This window comes from Harpia harpyja, chromosome Z, assembly GCF_026419915.1.
Source record: "Harpia harpyja isolate bHarHar1 chromosome Z, bHarHar1 primary haplotype, whole genome shotgun sequence".
Classification (NCBI taxonomy): domain Eukaryota; kingdom Metazoa; phylum Chordata; class Aves; order Accipitriformes; family Accipitridae; genus Harpia; species Harpia harpyja.
Window position 1 is genome coordinate 103,632,806 of NC_068969.1, and position 13,404 is coordinate 103,646,209.

General features: G+C 38.0%; 1 protein-coding gene across 2 annotated transcripts in view; it reads left to right on the forward strand.

Moving 5' to 3' along the window:
• NADK2 (NAD kinase 2, mitochondrial) overlaps positions 1-12,650 on the forward strand; it is a 34,591-nt gene extending 21,941 nt beyond the window's left edge. The window contains exons 6-12 of one of the 2 annotated variants that reach the window (XM_052777223.1): positions 384-520; positions 1,546-1,624; positions 3,982-4,125; positions 6,331-6,386; positions 6,470-6,523; positions 6,978-7,101; positions 9,789-12,650. In XM_052777223.1, coding sequence (XP_052633183.1) covers positions 384-520; positions 1,546-1,624; positions 3,982-4,125; positions 6,331-6,386; positions 6,470-6,523; positions 6,978-7,101; positions 9,789-9,927 — 733 coding nt within the window. In that variant the 3' untranslated portion in view covers positions 9,928-12,650. The remainder of the gene's footprint in view (positions 1-383; positions 521-1,545; positions 1,625-3,981; positions 4,126-6,330; positions 6,387-6,469; positions 6,524-6,977; positions 7,102-9,788) is intronic. The other variant, XM_052777224.1, reaches the window with a different exon arrangement.
• The last annotated feature ends 754 nt before the right edge of the window (positions 12,651-13,404 follow it).

Sequence of the window (13,404 nt, forward strand, 5' to 3'; positions counted from 1 at the left end):
ATGGTAAAAATACAGCATGTATTGCTGTATAAATTCCTGAGAGCTTGTTCTCAAAATTATAGCATCAGTCATGAATTCCCAATTTAGGATCACATGCCTAAAAAGATGAGTTATCTATACTGTTTGTAGACTACTTCTGGCCAGTGTCCTCTTAGTTTACACATTCAAAAAACATTAGGTAGCAAATTGGTAAGTGTATTTACAATTTAGTATGATTAACTTTCTAAATTCTGAAATTATAGTGGAAGTGTGAAATGTGACTTTGAATATATTTAACTTTTAATCTTAAGATGCTCTGCTTTGAGAGTGAAGACACTCTGATCCTATCTAATTCTGTAATGAATATTTCAGCTACTGATACCAACTTCTTTCTCCTCTCTAAGGTGGCAGTGGCGGCAAAGAATCCGACTGTATCTTGAAGGAACTGGTATTAACCCAACCCCTGTAGATTTACATGAACAGCAGCTAAGCCAAGAGCAACACAGCAGGGCTCACATAAGTGAAAGATTCCAGGATCAAAGTAGGTTAAAATCTGACAAGAATATAATCACTTTGCTATGATAACTCGGAATAGGAAATAAAGATTTGTAAGAGTTGAAGTCTTTGAAGTCTGGTTGCTGTATTTGAGAGGCAGGGAGAGACTGCTTTTGTTAGCTGAAGACCCAGATTAAGGTTTTTTAGAAAAGAGTATTTTATGTTTATTCTGGACTGTACGCTTAGAACCAGTTTTTAGTATTAACAGTTAATTTAGAGGTTTTTAAATAGTGTTATCTGCTGGCAAAATACCTGAGCTTTTTTAAAATGCTGTCTCTTAAGGTTACTGTAGGTTGGGGGTTACCACATGAACATTTTACCGTGCGTTCAGCTGTTCCACACTAAAAGCGTGTGTGCGTGTCTGCGCACTCTTAACTTCTGCTAAATTTGAGGTAGGTTACTTCACAATTGAAAAACCTGGTCACAGACTGCCAGCCATCAAATGAAAAATTAGAAGTGAGAATCTCTCCCTGGGTAATTGTTCCGTCATCAGACACCTTTGACTGTTTTCTTTATGATGGATTGAGGATGCATGATTCTATCCTTAACCTGTGTCTAGCACTGCATTTCCTCACTGAGCCATCCTTAGTCAACATGAACAATTTGTTAATCCCCCTTCATTACCCTGTGGTATAAAGTCTAATTCTTTGAACTTTATCAGAAATGTCTGTTAAGTCACTGTCAGTGAATTTAACTAGGGTGGAAGAGTGACTGACAGAAGAGAAGACTTCAGTCTGCCTGGTTGCCCATGAGTTTTCAGGGAAAGCAATGTCTGAACGTAAGTGTCATTGCCTTATTGACCTTGGTTCAAATATTTGTAGTCTCCAGTAAAGAACAGTGACTGGCTACAGACTGAATCAGTGAAAAATAGAGTCCTTGAAGAAAATGGAGCACTAGGTCTAGAATACAAACCCAGGCAGCAGAGTGTGTCCTTCAATGAGTTGTGGATTGTTTTTGAAAATTTGGGATTTAGAACCATGATTCAAAACTTGTTATATTCAATATCTGCAGGATCTGACATTTCTGGTCCACATCTTTTACCAGTGAGAGCACTCAATGAAGTCTTCATTGGGGAATCTCTTTCATCCAGGTATGTTTAATTATTTGTTGTTGCAGCAAGGCACAATTGACTTGATTTCTTTTTGTGACATTGCAATGGACAATCAGTGATGGGATGTCTTTGCTGTCAGTTTTAGTTCTAGTGCATGAATATATAACACTGTATTGTTGCTGATTACAAAGTGTATTTTCAGAGATGTAAGTGTAGTGATGTTAATTTCTGGTTTTCCACCTTTCTGTCTGGCCATTCTTTCATCTTTCATTATTCCTGGCGGTTTTCTTTCCTCTTCATTGTTTTTCTCTTTTCGTGTTTAGTTCTTGTGTAACCAAATGCCTTCAGTTACTAATGTTATAGTGGATTGCAGATTTAAATATCTGTCATTAAACTTCCTCCTCTCTTGCATCTCTTCTGAAGTATTTTTTCATAAGCTTTTAGCATGACCAAGCAGAAATAGCTTTTAGCATGACCAAGTACTTGTTTCCCTGCCTCTCTGTCATTAGATGCAAAGGTATCAGCCTGCCTTTGGCAGAAGCTTTGTTATTGTGGGAAAACACTTATCTCCTTGTTTTAAGAAATGAGTTTGTATCAAATCCTGGTACTGCATTATCCAGGATACACTTAACTGTCCTTTCTGTCCTGAAGATCAATGCATTTCTGCCAGCCAAACAGTAACAAGAAGGATGTGGGGAGTGTGACTGGGGCTGTGGGAAAGGAGTTAAAACCCGATCCTTGGTCAGGATTTGGCCAAACTTTTACTTGTATTTTATATCCCTTTTCCCTTTATTCTGTATCTTTTTTTTTTTTTTTTAACTTTAGAGTGTAACATCTTCTTGTGTTTGTACAGTGCCTGGGACACTGTGATTGCTGCTGGAAACAGTATAAATGTTCCATGAGCGCTTTATCTTCCATCTGGACTGCAGCCTCAGACTGGCAGAAGGAATTAGTCTCAAAGAGATACAAATTTTGCTCTCTACTAAATCAAACCTAGTTTTTTCAAGATTCTAAAAAGTTTCTTTAACATACAGTGATAGAGGAACACAAAGCTGCTTTCCAACACTTTATAATAGCTCTCTACTTCTGAGTGTCACAAATACAGTGTGCTCTTTGATTCCACTATATTGGAGAAGCATTGAGGAACACAATGCCTGTAGGAACAAATCTCTAGTAATAAATATTGCGTTAATAGGACCTTACACTTGAAGACTTAAATAATGATGTCACACAGATTAATCTTCTGTAAGGTTCAAATACACAAGTCTGCTGTATATTAAGACAAAATGACTCTAAGTGCTTCTTCCAAGGTATTATTCTGCATGTCAGTTAAGAAAACAAGGAAATTGAAGGAAAAAACCCCCACCTTTCATACCCAGCTTGCAAAAATTATCTTAAACTGAATCAAGCTGTGCACCTGTGTTCTTAATTTGCTTGAAGTTCTTTCATCTTCCCATCTTCTCAAGAGTGAGTACACAAAATGCCCTCAGTTACTAAGAGTCTAAACTGTTTGACACCAAATATTCAGGAGGTATTTTTCTAGTTGATCCAGACTTAAACATTCATCACCTAAAACAGCTCAGCTGCTTTTACTAAGAAAGGTGAAACTAAGTCATGTTGAACACAGTAAATGTGGTGTTTTTCTAAGAGGGTATCTGTTAGTCTGAAGACTCTGTTATATACTGCTTGAATTAGGCACTATGAACATCAACTACTTTAGTTCATAAATGTACCCCTGGATGTTCTGAAGCTTACAGAGTGAGACTGTCCAGTCTCGCTAGGCCTAACATTAGGAATCCCCTGATATATGAATAATACCATGCAGAATGATGATTGTGCCCCAAGACTTACTACATTGGAGTTTTAGGAAGAATTTGCCCTGGAGAGAAAAGTAAGCCTGCTGACTGTTGTAAACTAAAACTGTTCATGAAGAATCACAGTGGATTTTTAATTACTGAAGTGATCAAGAATTCAGCTTGAAGCCATGCTATTACTTACTGACGTTGGAGTGCCTTACCTCTTAGTATTCCCTGATGTAATTTTATGAGACCCAATTACAGCATAAACACAGTTTTTCGGTAGTTCAACAATTATGCAAGTAAGGTAATGTATTTGTAGTTTCATTTTTAAGTCCAGCAAACCCTGCCTGTATACAAAGCTATTCCCAGGTGAATTGTGCATAATTTAATAAGAAAAGTGGCTGCAGAAAAACTGCCTAAAAGTTCATGCTGCAAATCTCTTTTGTCCATTATAAAACCTGCTATGAAACAGTGAATCAAAAGCGGCTGCCAAATAAGAAACACTGTGCAAAGCCTGTGAAATTGTCATCCAGATTTGAAACTAGCCCCTCTAAATTTTTATGTGCCTGATAAGGCTGTGTGTTCTGTCTTATTCAGGGAGAACTTTAAGTCCTGCAAACCCAGTTTTAAATTCTCGCTTCATAGGGCCTCCTATTATGAGATATCAGTTGATGATGGTCCTTGGGAAAAACAGAAGAGTTCAGGGCTTAATGTGTGTACTGGAACAGGATCAAAAGCATGGTAAGTACATGTTCCTGCTTTGATATAAAATATCACTTCAGATAAGCTAGATGGACCTATTTTGCTTAAGCGTCTTGTCCATACTGAGACTCTCTTGTGCCATGGGTAAGTCAATGCATGTCAGTTATGTCCAAATACTCTCGCTGTTGGTATGGTTCAAAGCTCTCTCAGGTGTGTGAGAAGAGCAGAGCACCCCTCACTTGTAGGTATGGAGAGAGGAGTTGAAAGGGTGAGGAGCTGAGGCGTTGAGACAGAAGTTCATCCTAGGTGTGATTTTGGTGATGCATGCTGCACATGGAGATGCATGGTTGGGGGTGGTGAGGGAACGAGATTCTGCTCGGACTTGCAGAGCATATTGGGGGGATCTCTGAACTGCTCTTGTGTGCTAAAATTAAAATGCTTACATGAAGTAGCTGGGAAAACTTATAAAAATCTAAGCTCTAAGAAGAATGGGAAAACATGTACTTGGAAACAGCGTTGTGTTCTCTGGCTCATTTACTGTCCATTCTCCTTCCAAGCCTCTTGCCTCTTTCAGACTTAGTTGAAAGGGCACCAGTCTCTTTGCCAAAATATTCCCATTAAACAAAGACGGGCATATCTAAGGAGAGCTGTGCTAGCTTAATCAAAGGGGTAAATTATCTTAAATTCAGTTTAAACAAGCTGCAGTACTGCATGTAAGTCTAATCGATTTAGTTTTGAGATGTGAAAGATGTGTACAGTCAGAGCCTCTTTCATTTGGAAATCTGGCTGTGCTTATAGTTTCAAGTTGTACAACAGGCCCAGGATTTACATGGCAGGCTAAGATGAACTAAAACTGAAGCTTTTAATGAAATTCAGAAATGAATATTCATGCTGTAACCATTGTTACTGGGTTTTACTCTTCATTGTAATTCAGAATTTTGTATTCAGTCAGCATAACTTAGTCCTGGAGGCTGCCAAGGATGAAATTGGCAGACTGCTAGGGGAACTTTTCTAGTGTTCAGTACCTTGGGAATGTACAGTCTTAGTTCAAAGCTGTTCTTACGCATTTCATTTGCTTATACACTCTGTACTGAGCAATCTCAGAACCAGGGACCGAACTCCAGGATTGCCCATCTCCATTGCTGTAATCAGTGTGTACTGCTGGACTTCTCTAAACTGAGGCCAAGCCTCAGTGGAGTGATCTTTCTTAGCCTGTGGTTTAGGGGCTTTCCTGGGATTTCAGACCTCCTGGGACTGAGAGGCATTTAAATGTTCAAGTGCCTCCTTCAGCTGCCAAAACTTGCATAAAAGGCTATCTATTTGAGAGGGAGAACAATTTCAAACTGCATCTCAGTTTCTTGCTAGCATCTGCTCAGGCTTGCAGGTAAGCAGTAAGCGTAAGACAAAGAGCCTTGGACAACCACCCTCAGCAGCTCTGTAGTCTGTTAGATGTACAGTGGATGTCTGTTGCAGTCTGAGGTGTTTTACTGCCATGACAGAAGTGCTGGACTGAGGATTTTAAAGCTGTATTGAGAGCTGGGCAACTGAGATGTTCATGGTACTGCTGCACAGAAGCTGTGATTAGTACCTAATGCCTTTTGAGCCTGGGCACAGGAGGGAGACTTTTTTTGGAGTTTAGACTTGGTTCAGACTGAGGCTTTATGCTGACTTCTTGCGCATCCAAGTGTGGCAAATGCAAAAGTGTCTGATCTGACTGTTTCTTTTCTATATACACCGATTCTTGTGAGATTCAAGCCCACACCTTAGGGTACAGACAAAGAGGCATAATATTTGTAAAAAAGTGTTGGGTCCCATCAATGAGAACTAACAGAAGGAATTAATTAGAAAGAGGTGGACAGAAGGGATAAGAACACACTCAATCTGTAGAAATGTCATGCTTCAGTTTTTTTAATGCAGGCTTAAATCAGCAATTATTGGTGTTTTAAGGCAGGAGAATTATTGATAAGGAGACTACATGCTCTTCTTTCCTGAAGACTTCACTTAATGGATTATTAAGGTTTGCAAGCCACAGGTAGATGTCAAACCAAGAGTTAATTTAAGGCATTATTTTGAAGAAACTGATGTCATGTCACACTTAATAGCATTCTTTATTTTTTTTTTCTTCCTGATGTTAAACATAGTTCTTCATCTGTATGCAAGATTTTTTGTTTTGGTTTTGTTTTGGTTTTGTTTTGCTCCCAAGTTGTATTGATTAGCAAATGAGACTTCTACTTCTCTGTCTAGGTCCTATAATATTAACAAGGTAGCACATCAAGCTGTTGAAGAGATCCTTAAGATCGGTGAGTGAACAGTGTGGCATTACTGGCCAAGTTTATGGAAAGATACACCTATCTAATTGGGGCTCTTTCTCTTTGCTCAACAGCTAAAAAGCATGGAAGTTTGACTATGCCATTGAACATGGAACTAGTACAAAAAGGTTAGTGAAAAAAGCAAGATTTCTTCAAGGTATCTTAACTTCGACTAGTTCATTTTGTTTGTACTCATACTCAGCACTGCTTTTGGTATTTTAGCACTCTTGCAATATTAGTCTTTCTTACAAACATTATTTAGGCACTTTTGGTGAAAGATGTCTGACCTGATATGAAGGCACTTACTTAGACTTTAGTATGTATAGATCTACAGGAGAGTTTCAGTTCTAAGATTGGAGACACTTAATCACCTGAAGAGAGCTGTTGAGTGTTTGTCATGCAATAGAACTGAAGGGAATCTTCTGTAAAATTAATTTTTTTTGCAGGTGAAGGCTATTAAACATCTGGGAAGACTCAATATTCCCTCTTGGTAGGGAAGCTGCTCTTTCCCGGAGGAATGCGTCTTTCTCAGAATAACTAATTTTCTCTGGAAAAACTAATGGCTGATTTCTCTATTTACAGTAACAAATGATTACAATGAGTCCCTGCTCTACAGTCCAGAAGAACCAAAGATGTTTTTCAGTATTCGAGAACCTATTGTAAACAGAGTTTTCTCAAGTAGCAGGCAGCGTGGCTTCTCTTCAAAGTAAGTGTTGGCTGTAGCAGTCACTGATTTAATTCTGTGTATTTGTCAAAGTACAAGTAATCCAGGAGTTTCCCTTGAAGTGTTTCAACATCCAGTTTGTGTTTTGAGGGGCTCAAGTATCGTTCTCATAACAACAGGAAGAAAAAGTTTCCAAGTTGTGTTACGCCTTTTTAATGTTTGATCCATGCATAATCTTACAGAATAAAAGAATCTCACTGTGCCCAGTTTTGGGTGTGTGCCATTTCCCTCAGTATGAGACACAGGCATTGACAAACTGGAGTGAATTCAGGAAAGGGCCACTGAAATGATTAGGGGGCCAAAAAACATGGTGTATAAAGGAGAGGCTCAAATGGTGCTTTTGTTTAGCCTGGAGGAGACAAGACTAAGCAAGGTGGATCCAGTTAACTCAGGAGACTGAGTTAAAGTCTTTTCAGAGCAGAGGCAACAGCCGTGATGTTTATAGGATGTAAGATTCTGGTAAAAAAAGGGAAATTTTTTTCACAGCAAGAATGGTCAGGCAGTATAACAGGTTACCCAGAGACTGCTATCACTGTCCTTGGAGGTACTCAAAACTTGTCTGGGCAAGACCCTAAGCAACCTAATCTGTCTTTGAAGTAAGGCCTGCTTTGAGTGGAAGGTTGGACTAGATGCCCTTCCAAACTAAATTATTTGGTAATTCAGTCATTTTAACTTAGGGCACTTGCTCCAGGGGAGGTTTAGATTAGATATTAGGAAAAATTTCTTCACCAAAAGGGTTGTCAGGCATTGGAACAGGCTGCCCAGGGAAGTGGTTGAGTCACCATGCCTTGAGGTATTTAAAAGATGTGTAGACATGGTGCTTAGCGGCGTGGTTTAGTGGTGGACTTGGCAGTGTTAGGTTAGCGGTTGGACTTGATGATCTTAAAGGTCTTTTCCAACCTCAATGATTCTGTGATTTTGTGATTTTTCTGGAGCTTGCCACAATTAAATATAAACACATGCTACTGTTAGTTATATGTTCAGAATAGCTATGCTGAGAACAATACAGTATCTCAGTATTAATTAAATGTTAATTCAACCTTTTATATCAAAACAAATGTCTAAAGGAGCTCTGACTCAAAGGAGACCCAAGTTCTGCTCCTTTTGAGCCACATCAGTGTTACAACATTTTATGACCTAGTAATAAAGGACATCTCTGGCTACTGGGACTAAATATTACATGTTTGATGCCCACTGTGGATGTGTCATGTCTTTAAATGTTTACTGCTTCATAGTCATTTGAATCTGGGAGTTCTTGAGTAAATCTTAAGAGATAGTAATGAGGAGAGGTTAAAATAGGAGCAAATAACTGCATTTTCATCCATGGATTCTACAGGACCAAGTCTTGTCTTATTTGGAGTCCTCAGCATGGGATATACTATAAAAAACTATACTGGAACTACAAACGTCTGCATACTTATGAGGGATATCTGCCCATTTTTCCTCTTTTAGGTAGAATTTGCTGCCTGTCACAGTTGATCTTTAGGTCTTGATACTAGACACCTCCCCATTGCTGTTCTGTATCTGACATAGTAGCTACCCAGAATGAAATTGAGGAGTAGAACATGCCTCCATGTTCTTCTGCAGTGTCCAGACTTGGCTGTGTTTTAGTCATGCACAGGCCAATTAAGCTTTGACACTGTGGCTGTGCTTCCAAGCTTTTCATATTTGTGAAAGATGTGTCTTCCTGAAAATTTAAGTCACTAGATAATTGTTGATTAAATTTTGGAGATCGAAATATTGTCTAGATCAAAGCCTAAGTCAGAAGCAATCAAGCATATCCATATGAGACTGCAGTCTTGCAGCTGCTTTGGTGTAACTATTGGTTCCTATCTAGCAATATGAAAAAAGTTTGAAGAACTCTTTATTTAATAGTGTTCTTGCTTTCTACATATGTGAAAGGACGAATTCAAATGGTTGAGTCAATTTTCCTTTTAAAGGTAAGCGAAGAGGAATATGGTTAGTAGCTCTATTCTGTCTTGTCCAGCTCTAGAAGACCTTCCTTAAATTTTATAAGCTTAAATTTATATTTATTAGCTTAAAGATATAGTAGTCAAACCCTAATATTGACAGTAATATGCTGCAATATCCATTTATGATGTTGCCTGACAAGCATTCTGACCTTCAACTTTGTTTGAAATTACATTCCCTTCTCTCTGTGAATGACTCATGTAACAAAATAGACTGTATTAATATCTAAATTATTTGAATCTTAAGCATTAATAGTTGAAACCGCATGTTCTACTTAACGTGAAGACCATACATTAGAATCATAAGTTAATCGAGAACTTTTCTGTGAAAGATTAAGTAAATCACTATTAAATGGGATCATCAGTAGCTTTCTTTGACAAATACACCTAAACTGCAGCTTTTGGTATCAAGTGTTATGTTATAGGCTGTTCTCAGACTCTTGGAGCAATCGTGTCCATTTGAACAAGTCCTTAAGTCTTCTCTGGACTCACTGCTAAGTCTATACAAAGTACTGATAGGTTGGGGGATTCTAGTGCTTAGTAGTACACTAAATTCTTCTCCAGGTATGCTCCTGTGTGATTAAGCATTTACTGACTCACACAAAGGAATGTCCAAGAACCAGTCTTACTGTTCAGATAAATGAAATACTTAATTTTTTTAAGCTATTTTGTGAAAACTTATTTTTTGGGTTTTTGCAGAGTCTGTGTCCGTTCCCGCTGTTGGGACGCATGTATGGTTGTAGATGGAGGAACATCTTTTGAGTTCAATGATGGGGCGATAGCTTCAATAATGATCGATACAGAGGATGCACTGTGCACTGTTCTGCTGGAAGAATGAAGGACCCTAGCGTCTTCTGCTGACACAATTCTGGATCCAGAGAGGGAACTCCTGGAGATAGACAGCACATCACAATGCTGCATTATGTTGGAAGTTGGCCTTTTTGTATGCAAAAGCATTCGGAGGAAGCTTGAGATGCTTTTCATTCCTTTGGGTTGGGGAAACCTTAGCCTGATATTTAAGCTCTTTTTGCGTCTGCTGTAAAAGAAATGTATCTGAAGTCTTACCTCTAACTTCAGTGAAAATTGACATTTTAACCTGTAAGGCAAGCATGGAAGAACAGGTAGATGGGTTCAATTATTAAGTCAGTAGCATTAAATATTCAGATGTACAGTTTTTTTAGTAACAGTCTGGGACTGATGAAACTAAACACCTTCATACATATACTTTTGTAGAAAAGTTGACTGTCAATCCAGCAATTTGATGAAAGGATATATAGATTTTCGTAAATCCTGATGTTGACGTAATAGAAATGGAAATACAAAACTTTTGTATGCTTTTCAAAAATTTTACAACTTTGTAGTTTCATACAACTTGTGACAATTTTTTTTTTTTTTTGCTCTTCCAGTATTTTTTCTACTTTGTAAATTTACATCAGAAGTAAAAGTCTGGTTTAATCACATCTTGAATGAGGTAGCTCCTACCTTTTCTCTTTGGCTAGAGGGGGACTTGAAACCCAAGGGTTTTCTTGAGCCCTTTAATAGGACTATACAAACTATAGAAAACATGCTTAAGTATGATATACTTCTTCACTGGATGGATTAGCTGGCTAGCAGGTGTTCAGTCACAGCAGTGCACGTAGGTGGCTATCATTAAGAAAGGTATTTGGCATTATTAAGTTGAATGGTTTGGAATTTTATGTTCTGAATTTCTTTATAATTGAAGAAGAATGAGATGTGCTGGGTGCTAGTAATTGGAGCACAAGTTAATACCTCTGTCTCTTGCAATTTTCCAAGTATGTGTTTTTAACTTCCCCAGCAATCATGAAGTCCTATGCTGAATTCTACTGATATTTAATTGGCAACAAATTAATTTTAATTTTACATGCCTCTGATCATGTGTTAGGTAAGCAAGTCAATAATAGGAAAAAAGCTCTGATTATAGAAGAGGAAGTTACTTTTTAGATAATGTTTTAGAGAAACTGTGAACTATGACTGCCCTTGAAAGTCTCTGCTGATAATTGCGTAGATGGGAGGGCAGAATTTGGCAAAATGAAGATTGCTACAGCAGGAACTTTTCTGCTACATGACTTGAAACAAATGGGTTTTGTCCTGTCTACTACAGATCTATTTCCAAAAGTGAGTTTTCTTCAAACTACTTTTGAATGAAGAGACTTCTGAAACAGATGTTCTCAGGTCTAATGGAAATGTTCTCCAGTGTGGCCAATCAGTGTATTTATTGCCAACCACAAAATGTAAACTGATCTTTATAGGTGGAGGAAGTGGATAAAGGATTTTTTCCTTCTACTACTTAAGTGTTTGTATTCACTCTAAACCAGAATTTAGAGGAAATTTATTTGACCAGACTGTTCAATTCTAGGAAAATGTGATACTGATGGAGCTTTTTGAATAAGCTAGCACTGTTTGTGTACATTTCACCTTTTAAGTGTGCTGCAGATTGAGTTATTTACACTATCTGCTTGAGTTATCATGATTATAGACCAGAAGGGGAAAATGAAAGTAGCCAAGTACTCTTTCAAAACTTGGTAAGTTCAGGAACTATCAGAATAAAGCTCTTAATGTCTAAAATAATCTGCAAAAGTGGTCTAAAGGTAAGGATGCAAAAGACTAATCTTTCTTTAGAAAGTTGGCTGCACAGAGACTAGGGTGTTTTAGTTATTCCTAATCCATCTGTAACCAGCTAAGGATGGTTTATGTGTCTCTGTCTAGTACACTAGTCAATATGCTGTTAAGATTCAAAAAAACCCAAACAACCCAGCAACACCATTAACACTAATTTATGACTTCCTAGGACTTTGCTACTGTATTAGATGAGAGGTTTAGGTATTGAAAGGGTCCTTGAATACCTGCATAGACAAATTTACAGCAGAAACCCTGTCCCTGACTTACTTAGAGACATTTGTGTGCTGCAGTGTTTTAATGGAGACTGATTAGTCTGATCAGGGTGCATACCTTGTAAAGATGCCTGTCATTCCTTATTATGAATGCTGAGACTAAAAGGCAATGTTTTCAGGCCCTACAGACCCAAAGTACGATCTGGTTTAGGGCTTAGTAAGAGATTTCACAGTCAAATTCCTAACTTACTTAGCAAACTAGAAACCTGACCTACTCATGAGTGGCCTCTACTGGTTTTGTCTATATTTAATTGCACTTCTATTGAAGCATTTACTGGTGAATGCTTGATTTAAATAACTAGGATGAATCAGAGATCTATAATAGATAAACAGTAAGCAAAGAATTGTAGAATCCTTTTTAAGGATCCTTTATCACAAAGGATTGCCATACAGACAACTTAACTGGTAGACAGTATTTTGTGACAGGACTGAGTATTGGTTTAACACTGATTTCATCTGCCTGGACTGGCAGCGAACTCTGCACCTCTTCTACCTGCTGAATCAAATCCATGGTCTTTTCATTGAGGCCAGTCCACACTGTGTTCTGCTAAACTACGCCTGTCATTCTTTGGTTTTTTTTTTTTTCTTCTTTTTTTTCCAAAGTGGTGTTTATACATTATGTAATAAAAATAAAAAAACTTAACAGATAGCTTCAGCTGTCCTGTGCTTTATTTCAACTTTCAAGTGTTTCACATGCTCAGCTTCTTCTCACTTACTGTGCAGTTTATTTTAAATAATGGTTTCTAAGCCTTCATGCTTTAGGCAAAATGCAGAGACTTACCTATGTAGCTGGTTTTGGTATGGATTGCTTGGAGCTACCAAGTAACTTTTTTTACTTAGGAAAAGGTCAGTGGTGTGTCCAGTACAGCTGCCATCATAACCAACAGACAGAAACATTTGTCCTCTTCCAACACTGAACCTGGTACTTAAACCAAGTTCAGGACTATTACTTCTAGCTAAAGACATGCTACTGTCCCAATTCTGTACAGGGTTTTAAAGCACAGTCTATTAAATGCTAAATGTATTGGTGATAACACCCTGTCCACTAAACCACCATTGTTCAGACATTGCTTGGACAAATGTCATTTTTTCACCCATAACACAAAGCTGGTGGCAGGTTAGGGAAAGTGTTGTCCATCCATCAGTCATTTTGTACAATATAGCAATTCCTTAGATATTTACTAAATGCAAGAGAAGTTGTATGGAGTTACATTGTGCATAGGAAGAAGCATTTACAATAGTGCTGTGCTGCAAAGACTTACTTTTTTTCTTCAAGTAATTTAAGGCATAAACGTAAGGCTGCAAACTGCAAAGCAGTAGAATATCCAGTATCTTCCAACCTCCCATCACTTCTCCACTCCAACTTTCACAAGGTATGTTGCCCATTAACTCTTTGAAGGTGC